The 10,188-nt window shown below is 40.0% G+C and overlaps 1 protein-coding gene across 1 annotated transcript; it reads right to left on the reverse strand.

Moving 5' to 3' along the window:
- Positions 1 to 1,311: 1,311 nt before the first annotated feature.
- Positions 1,312 to 8,231, reverse strand: LOC104961248 (rho GTPase-activating protein 24-like). The gene is made up of 3 exons (XM_010789512.1): positions 7,925 to 8,231; positions 5,520 to 5,642; positions 1,312 to 1,523 (listed from the first exon to the last, which is right to left on the reverse strand). The coding sequence occupies exons 2-3, from the start codon at positions 5,623 to 5,625 to the stop codon at positions 1,312 to 1,314; spliced, it is 318 nt and encodes a 105-aa protein (XP_010787814.1). The 5' UTR covers positions 5,626 to 5,642; positions 7,925 to 8,231.
- Positions 8,232 to 10,188: the final 1,957 nt, after the last annotated feature.

Below are 10,188 nucleotides of genomic sequence, written 5' to 3' on the forward strand. Positions count from 1 at the left end.
TTTAAATAATATCCCAACCTATCTTGACAGCATTTACCTTTGAGGACTAAGCTATTGCAACTGCATCCTTTGCTATGTGTTATCACCCACCTATATGTAACTCCCGTATGTCAAAGTATTTCACAATACATCTTTTTTGGACAGTCAAATACACAAACAGTTTCCCTTATTGGCAAATATGTTTTGAACGACAAAGCTATACAAACCTGAAACATATTTTCTAAATCACCTACTGCTGCATGCATGGTTCAGAGTATTCCCTATGTCATTACGTTTCTAGCTCTGCTTATTTTGTAAAGACTTAATTGAATTCATCTGTTTGAAATGCTGGTGTGACAGGGCAAAACAAAGAGGGCGAGAGAGGTGTCAATCAAGCACCCACACAGCCTGGAGGAGAGGTCTAATCAAGTGAAAACCCTTGTGGGGGTGGACAAAGGGTCTTTAGCTGTATAATGTATTCAGTGCCTCCATTTGCTCAATGTCGGTTCTTATTGCTTATGCACCTGTAGACTTAAAATAAAATATATATTCAAGATTTGACAGGAGACTAACTGAATTTAATCAAAATGATTGTTTAGCATTTACTGAGAAAATATCTACCTCCTTGTAAAAATAAATCATAACCTTTTTCTTACCATGGCAGGGGAAGCACAGGTGAAACTAATAACATTAGACTGGCTCTGTTTCAGGTGTTTGTCAGCTAACAGCATAGCATCAGTGTAATGCAACGGAGTGAAAAGCATCAGCCTGATTAATTACATCATGTTTTCCTGCACTGACATCAAAGGGACAGACATTAGGTCAATGCCTTGTAATGCTGTATTTAATAATTCAGCATAGAAAAAGGCAAACTGGAGATGAGAAAGAACACAATAAATGGAGGAATATAAGAATTCATCAAATTGTGTCACCATCTGCTAGTATATCGCAGCAGGTACTGTGTTCAAAAGGGTGAGTATAGACCAATATTTGTTAAAAAATATGTATTTTCTGTATGTATGTGTAACGTTACATAAAATGTATTTTACTTATTTCCTGTTGAGAAAGGATGATGGTGAGGAAACTTGTTTAAAATGGTGGTCAGAGTAATTTTCTGAATCTTCCCAATTTTCTTTGTGTGTTATAAGGCATCCCTCAAAAAGTGTAGATTTTTCTGATGGAAAAACAGTATTGAAAACACCTTTGGTTTCCATAAAATGTCTGAAGGAATTCAGGCTAACAGTCGCACCTGTGTGTTTCCAGAGGTGCAGAACCTGAACATATCAGCTTCCCATTCAAATTCACTGGAGGAAATCCAAGCAGCCCGTACACTCACCAATCAAAAGAAGGTTTTTCTCCACAGTCGAAGGCGTCCTGCAACTCTTTGACCAGGTTGGCCTGTCCGGGCAGCCTGAAGAGGCCCTCCTCCCTCAGGCCCCACTGCCGGATGAAATCCACACACTGCTCCACCAGCATAGGGGCCAGCTTGTTCCCAAACCGGCGCTCATAGCGCACAGTTTCCTCCAACTTCTGACCGAAAATCCCTGAAACACAAGACCAAATTTTTAATGATTGTAAGAGATTGATCAATGCTTCACAAAATCAGTATTGGGTCATTGTTCTTTGATACTTGTGTGGACATAATCGGCATGCTTTTATTTCAAAGCGATTTATAGATATCAAACAACTCCAGTGTTTCCAGGGTTTTATGACATTTTTCTTGTATCACAGATGCTTACAATTAGTTTCAATTTGTGACAGAAACTCTTAGCAGCTACAGAGTATGATTCCTAGTATTATAGTATAGCCTTTGAAATATTAATACCGTTTAATATCCTGCACTAATTCACTTTCTCTTTTGAAGTGAAAGTGGCCTTTTTCAAAGAAAGAAAAAACATTAGCCTAGCATCTGCAGCTTAAGGCACATCAAAGAGAGCAGTTAAATCAATTGAAGAAAAAGTCAGATAAGGCCAGCTAGACAGTCCGAGCAAAAAATATGTACACCCACAAAGCCTTAGTCTGATGATCAAATCTCTAACTTCCTGCTGAGCACCTCTCGCCTTTTGTCCGAGGCAGTCGGCGTAAAAAGAGACTGATTTCTATTTGCAGCAGTCTCATGTGGATGCAACACAAGAGGGGATTAAGGCAGCCTTCCTGAGAGATTTGGATCTGCACACTTTTCCGGTCTCCAGAGACAGACAGAGGCTACTCACACTCATGCATACACGCTGTACAACAAGGTAGTATACAGTAACTAAATTAAACAGAGCTTAACAGAACCCTTGTGCATTGACACTTAAGATAGCAACACAAAGCTTTAAATCAACTGGTGTTGGTTGGTGAAATTGTAGCTTAAATGAGTGTTTTGAACAGGAGTATTGGTCATAGATTTTACGCAAGCTGTTTTACCACTATCAATATTATGGTATGTTGTCATACTCACCCCTCTTGAAAAGGACACAACTTGTTAGCTTCCGGAAGAAATGCCTATTAATACATTTGTGATAAGATAACACACCCGAGGCGCAGAATTTAAACTGTCTGCAGTCTAGCATTTTACAAAAACCAGCCTCGGTTTTTGCAGCTTTGACATAAAGCAAAACAAAAACTGTTCTGAAATACAAGCGCTGCATCAGTTTGCTAGGTCAGTCAAACAGTCTTCATATCCATGTTACAGAAAATGTTGATTAAAATGTTCTTTCATTTGAAAATAAGCAGCTCAGAAATCAACAGAGAAGTCTCTTTTCTTTTCCTCAGGGACTTTTCCACTTCAATCCTCACAAAAACCCAAATATGAACGAAACAGTCACACGAAATTCCCAAGATATAATGAAAGCTGTTTATCCGTGTTCCAAATATTAGCTGAATCAAAGTGAAAGATTGATAAGTCAAGCTCCAACAGAGTAAAGGACAGTGAATATCCTCACGTAATAAAAAGAGCAACAGAGAACAAATGAGAAAAAGGATGTTAAAGAGTTCATCCCACCAGACGTCCTGGTCATGAGTCTAGGAATGTTTTCCCTGGGTCACATGTAGCTGTGTGTGTGGACCGGCTTATGAAGAGTGTGTGCATGTGTTTATGTTTGCTGGCTCGTACCACATCTAGAAAAAGTCTTAACACAAGAGCAACACCTCTACTCTGCTAACACTCAGCAGGTTCCTTCAGCACTCTCAGGTTCTGTCTGCTACACCAGCTGAACACACACACTCATATCTTCACACGCACACAAGGAAGGGGAAAGAGGTCCAGACCCAACACGGTCCAATTTGTCCATTTCCAGTGCTTATCGTCTTCTCTTCCGTGTCCTTGATTCCTGTTCTGTGATGTGGTGTGGTAGATGAATGTTCCTCAAATAGGAGATATGAACCTGATTTTAACTCCTTGATGACTTTTCTGAATGTTACATATAAACTTTGAAACAAAACAGCCCCAAATCGAGCAAGTCATACACTAAATGAGAACTCTAACCCACAAGTAGAAGGCGGACAAATATCCCATTAAAGTGTGGTGTTAACTGTAAGTAAGGTTGAAAACAGTGCCTTCAAATGTCAAAGAAAAGGAAATGTAATATTTGGAGGTGGTTGTCTGCTTTAACCACTAGTCCTCCAAACCAACAAATGAAACTGTCTAGAAAACTCTCCCATGTAATGTATAAAATACATGGGTGGAAATATTAAATTTGTACTTTTTACAGTTTAACATTTCAATTTACTACGTAGCAGGAATCCAACAACAGCTCAAATTAAAATGCTAAATCTTTACATGTGAAGAATTGGTAATTACCATGGAAAAGTTCTCCAAAGATCCAGATGGAGAGACCACAGCTGCACATTTCTCAATCATCGAACTTCAAACTGTCTCTTGTCAAACTGCTGGCCAGTAATTAATTCCACATCATAGCAAGTGTTGGGCACAACAGCTCCGAGCTCCTCTGTGGGTCAAACACGGTCTCCCTCTCTATCTGTCACTCTCTGATCAAAAGTTTTAAATCACACTATAACAGCCAATCAGGGCTCAGCTCAGTCTCTGCTGCTACTGCAAAATGTAAAAGCCTGGAATATGTGTGCGTTTGTGTGTGAGCTGTGTGTGTATATGTGTGAAAGCCGGCTCCGCCACCTTTCTTGTGGCATCTTTGACAAATGGCGCGTCCTTTTGAAGAGCAGTCAACTGCAATAGACATCAAACTGCCTGCACTGAAAACAGAGGGGCCAGCTCAGGCTCGTCCATTCACTGTGACACAGAGAGCGGCCTGAACTGCCCGTCCGGTCTCAAACGCCGCACTTGTGCCCCGCTCGTACAGAATGTAGACCAATGTCTGCCAGCAAAGTCAATAACAAGCTGTAGCGGCGCAGCAGGACACTCTGTAATCATCACACTGATCCCAGGGAAAACTTCATGAGAACAATTACAACATCATGCACTTCAGCTTTGAATTACTGTGCACTTTTTGATTATTACATCACCATTGTTTGTTGGCTTATTTGATGCATGTAATTGATTTTAACAACCATTGTTATTTAGCACGAACAAGCATGATAGGAAGAGAAAAACAAACTTGCACGATGATGACACAAACGTGTGAGAAGAGATTCAAGCAGCACAAATCAAGCGCAGCAAATTGTCTTAGGACTAAAAGCCTTTGCAAAATATGTGCGTGATGAATAAACAAATTTAAAATGCAAAATACTTGCCTGCAAATATTATCTGTTACAGGGTTTTATTTCGAAAGACAAGACATGTTGCCTCTTTAAAGTCATTGTTTTGTTTTATTATAATTCTCATAAATATTTATTTTTCATTTCATTTAAGATATAGGCTCCACAAAAACCATTCCGCAAAATGTCATTGGTTGAAGCCTTTATGCGTTTGTTCTAATAAGAGATTATGTTCATTTTTGCTGCATTATATAAGTGTTCTTTGTGGAAGTATCTAGGAAGATAACAGTTCGGAAAAACATATTGACGTGCTAATTAGATGCATGAAAAAGCCTGTGTGTTAAGGGCTGTTTAAACTAGTGTAGTTGTAGTAAGAAACGCGGAAGGACACTGAACGAAACACTGAGGAGGGAAGGAGGAAGCATATGTTGCAACCTCCAGTCTTTGTAAACATACCATGTTGTCAAACTTTGGAGATAAAGTCTTCAAAAGTTAGGATATAAAATACTGGTAAAATTGTGGTCAACTGATACAAGTAATCTTTATAAAACAGCTAAACCTGTATTGTGTAATCACATCTAGTTTCAGTTGTGAAAATGTGTTATTGTACCTGGAAATGACTGGTAAGTCCCAACTCTACCATGCACCAACTACAGTAACATTATTATCATTGTGCACAATGCAACTCATTCTTTCAGTCCTCAATGATAATGGATGTTTCAATATTATGGATGTTTTTTTTATCAGTGGGATTTAACCACACGGTTAACACTTTGATTGTCTTTTGTAAACTCTGCAAGTCATCCCAAAGAAGACCAAACTGTTTCTTGTTAACATTAAGATGTTATGCAGCTAATAACAACAGTGGTTGTTTGTTTACTGACCTCCGCCAAAAGGAGCCCAGATGACCCTGCGGATCGTCTTCACCCAATCCTCCATGTCATTCTGGGTGCTGGCCATAAGAAGGTAAGTCTCATGGTTGGCTGTCATCCGCTCTCTGTCTCCCCCTGTTCAAACAAAACACAAAAATAGAGACGATTAGTTGAACTAATATACACAAGATCTTCACTGAGAAGTCCATTCTCAGCGTTGGAAGCTTCATGTTGCATACTGGCACTAACACTAGTGATGGCACAAAATCATCAAACTCAGATGTAAGAAGAAGCTTTCCCCCTTCAGCAGATACAGGGGGGGGAAATCATTTCAGGGTCAAACTCGGACATACATCACACTGCACAGTGAAGCTGAAACATCCAAAGGACAAGACATTTATATAGGGAAGGTAACTCTTGTATGACCTCTTGGTAACCCACACATCACTTACTTCAAAGGTTCATGGATGATACAATAATTCAGTCATAAGGTGTCTCACTTCTGGAAACACACATACTCCTTCTCGACTGTGCTGCAGCGATTAATCAAAAGTAATGTTTATATCCCTGGGCAGACGTATATGTTCCATTAGAGCCAGGCTCAGCTATCCTGATTCAACTCGTGGATAATGGCCAGGAGCACTCTACTGTCATGTGATACCAACAGGCTGAAGCCGAGGATCTCTGGACCTGTTTCACATGACAAATGTGGCTGCAGCCATTTACTACGACAACAGGCAAAATTTGTACTGCTGAACTTATCTTTATTGAGATTAAACACGCAAACAAACGACTCGTGGCATTTCACACTGATGCACCTGCTCTATTCTCGGAAGAGATGCGCCATTAAGAGACAAATGGGGTGTCACACAACAGTTGAATTATGCATGACTTTGACCACTAGGGATCCTGATCCATCGATTGTATTCCAGGATGAGACCTGAGCATTCATATAAAATATATTTATGGACTCTCTAAACATAACATGACAGATTACCAATAAGGAGTCCTAATGACTTGAAATGAAGCAAAAATTTAAACTGTTTTTCAAAAAGGACCAAACGAGTCATTAGTTCAAGTTTTAAGTGAGGTTCATAACATCAGAATGAGAGATGTTCTAATGGATTCAACAATGTATTCTTTCCCCAAAAGCAGTTGTCATTCCCCATCCCAATATCAGATTATTATTATTATCAATGTCACTCACTTTCATAAATGAACAATCACCTTTGCAGGTGTGACTTAGGGAATTCACTCTGACAACAGTTCCATATGTAAACCAGTTTCGAAGAACCGAAAAAAATAGGCTCAAATTTATTTTGATCTGGATTAGTCGGAGAGCTATATTTGGAGCCAAACTTTGACACTGATACAGATGCTCCCTGTCAGTCTTAGTGAGATCTCATTAGCAGGCAGCAGATGCCAGTGTTTTCTCTGTGTGGCATTCTCCATCTCTGCAATCTTTACCCACTTTATAAAACACAGCCAATGTGAGAATTAAGAACAGTTCAAGAGGAAGAGCCATTGTACTTGAATATCTAATACTTTACCTAAACATTACTGTTATTGCTCATTCTCAGCATTTTCCGATTGCCAAAATAAATCAATGTACGACTAGTCAATTATTGATTAGTTGATCAACATAAATGACAAATGTTCTCTGGTTCCAGGTTTCAAATGTAAGGATTTGCTGCTAGTATCCATTGCATAGCATTGTAAAAAGCATTGATAGTATTTGTTGAATACAATTAAATGTGACATTTTCTGCAGATTGATCAGTAATGAAAATAATCTGTAAAAGTAGAATTGATGGTGTCTGTACAGTAAAATGTGTGGTATGCATGTCTACGCTTTTACAACTATTAACTAATTCACATAAAATGATCACATTTCAAATTTGGGATATATTTTTGGGTAGTAGGCTAAACAAACGATTTATGAAATGTTCTGTTCTTGTTATAATCAGGTTTGAAAAGTCACAGTTTAAACAATATAATAAAAATCAGATTAATGATGATTGTATGGTGTCCAAATATCATTGCAGTAAGTAAAATAAATGCATAATCCCTCCATATTGTGACTGAAGTAACAGTAGAGCTACCTAACTAAAGCTTGCAAAGTTAAACTCTAAACACACATTTTGAGGTTTTTACCTGTATTATGATCTGTGTCCAGGCAACAAGTCGTTCGTCTTAATTTTAGCATAGTGCCCTCTGATCCAGTGATCAGTAGGCTACCAGCTCCTGACTGCCATTATTAACACCTCGCATGGAGCAGGCGGACACACGATTAATTAACTTTGTCAATCTAACCCTAATCTCTAGTCTCGCAAAGCCAAAGCAGCATTTGTATTCGAGCTATTTTGCTGTTCGTCCATTCATCACTTCAACATAAACAAAGAGACAGCTTCTGCTCACCTCTTAAGCGCAGGATTCACATCCACGATGTTATTTCATCTTTAGCTTCCTCAACCTGCGACATGCAACAGATTTCCACTGAAGCCACTTGTCAACAAAGCGGAACGATGCACTGCTCAGACGGTGAATGTGCAGCTCTCTGCGCACATGTGAGTTGTTCCGCCGGTGGAAGAGCTCCGTCGCTCCAAAATACGTCAAACAAGCTTCACGTTAAAGAGTATTAACCAGGAGAACTCCGAGTTACAAAGTGGCCACATTGGCTGGTAAAATAATGGATTTGCAGAGACGGAGACAGGAAGAGAATATCGATGTCCGTGGGTCCACTGTTTGTAAAACAGTGACCAGCAGGGGCGGGCAAAGCTTTTTTAAGGGTGGACTCGAAACCAAGTTAGCGCCAACCCCCATGTCCAGGGCCGGTCCTAGACTTTTGGGGGCCCTAAGCGAGCTTTGGCTTGGGGGCCCCCCTCACTCTGGCGCATTCTCACTACACACAACATGGGACCAACTTTTGTCTTATGATGTTAGCATAAGCATACATATTGTATAAATAAGCATGTAAACACCGTGGACCTAACCTCCTCTAGGGCGGTCCGGGTGCATGCTCCCCCGGGAAGATTTTTTTAAATATTGAAGTTAAAAGCATCCATCTGGTGCACTTTGAGAGCAACATTAAGAGATCTATGGATACATCTCTCAACACCCATATGAAACAGAACTGTAAAAAGATTTTTCTTTATGGATATTTTACAAATCACTTAAACTGTATTCATGTTTTGTCATATAGTATTTCATAACTGTTTTTCATTTATTCTCTCTGGCTGTACATCTCATAATGTTCATATAAAAACTAGCTGTCAATAGGAATATCATTCAGAAGAATTATAATCTCATGCAAAAATCTGTCACAAAAAGAGGTTGCACATTTACATTCAGGTGTTGTTATGGCAACGTCAGTGGCCAAACAGCCACATTTACGTCTGCAAATACGTTCAAACATGCTGTCGATACGTAAAGCAGTGGCAACTATGCCACCATTTCAGCTGACTTTTTCACAACACTGTCACATAAGATCCATATATTTCAGTGCTAGGTTGATGCTTAGCTAAGCTAACTATGAAACACTTTAACTGACAGGACTCAGGATCAACTGTGTACTGTAAGGCAGAGTCCTGCACGGGTCTGATTTTCAAGACCCGCTCCCGCCCCGCACCCGCGACGTGCAATACCGAACCCGCCCCGCTACCCGCACATATTGCCAATTAGTTCCGCAACCCGACCCGACCCGCCGGCACAAGATCCGCAACCCGACCCGAACCCGCATATATATAAGCAGTGAAAACGTGCAATTATTAACACACGCAGTTGCATATTTGGCTCAAAAAGCCTGGGATGTTGGTTATTTTCTGCATCCAGGAGGACACCAAAAGCCTCCCAGACGTTGGATTTCGCTCTTGAGGAAGAGTTATTGAAAATGCTGTATTCTCCGCTAGAGAGCTTCCCCTCAACCATTCAGAATGTGGCGCGCTCAGCAGCAGATAGATGCGCTGCAGAGGTTATGATTATGCTCGGTCCCGCGGGGGAGAGGTCTGAGGATTTAAACATTAAACTAAATTATTATTATTTAAATATATTTATTATGCAACACCCGCAACCCCGACCCGCATCATCTTTGTTTTACCCAGAACTGAACCCGGAAAAAGCGCAACGTTTCACCGAGGGCCTTACGCAATGTTTAGAGTGGACACATGTTACCCGTCGAAGGGGGGGGTAGATACATATATGAGCGAAAATCTGAGCAATGATTGGACATCATAGACGATCTTAACCATACAGAATTTACGGCCAATCCTACGATAATCTTGGTTTAGATATTACTTTTAACATTCATTCGGTAGACATACATTTTGTAGAACGGATACATTTAACATTTATTCGTAGACGATACAGTTTATACAGAATTTACAGAATTTACTATACTACCTAACCTTTACCCCTGGGCCTACGCATTTGTCTCGTTCAGAAAGAGACGCAGACGTAGGGGATATTGTATAACAACAAAAACCTCGACAGACATGACGATGGGTTCAATGTTCGACAATTATTTGAAAAGTTAGTTAGTACCTACGACTACCACCTGCAACACAGGGAAAACTATTGAAACAACTCGAACAAAAATCGACGGTACCAGTAAAAAGATAAGTGAGAGTGACGGTGGGACACCTTGACCCAGTCCGACTATTCCGACCAAAACTGTAGTCTCCCCT

This window comes from Notothenia coriiceps, unplaced genomic scaffold, assembly GCF_000735185.1.
Source record: "Notothenia coriiceps isolate Sejong01 unplaced genomic scaffold, NC01 NC01_scaffold00032942, whole genome shotgun sequence".
In the NCBI taxonomy this organism is placed as follows: domain Eukaryota; kingdom Metazoa; phylum Chordata; class Actinopteri; order Perciformes; family Nototheniidae; genus Notothenia; species Notothenia coriiceps.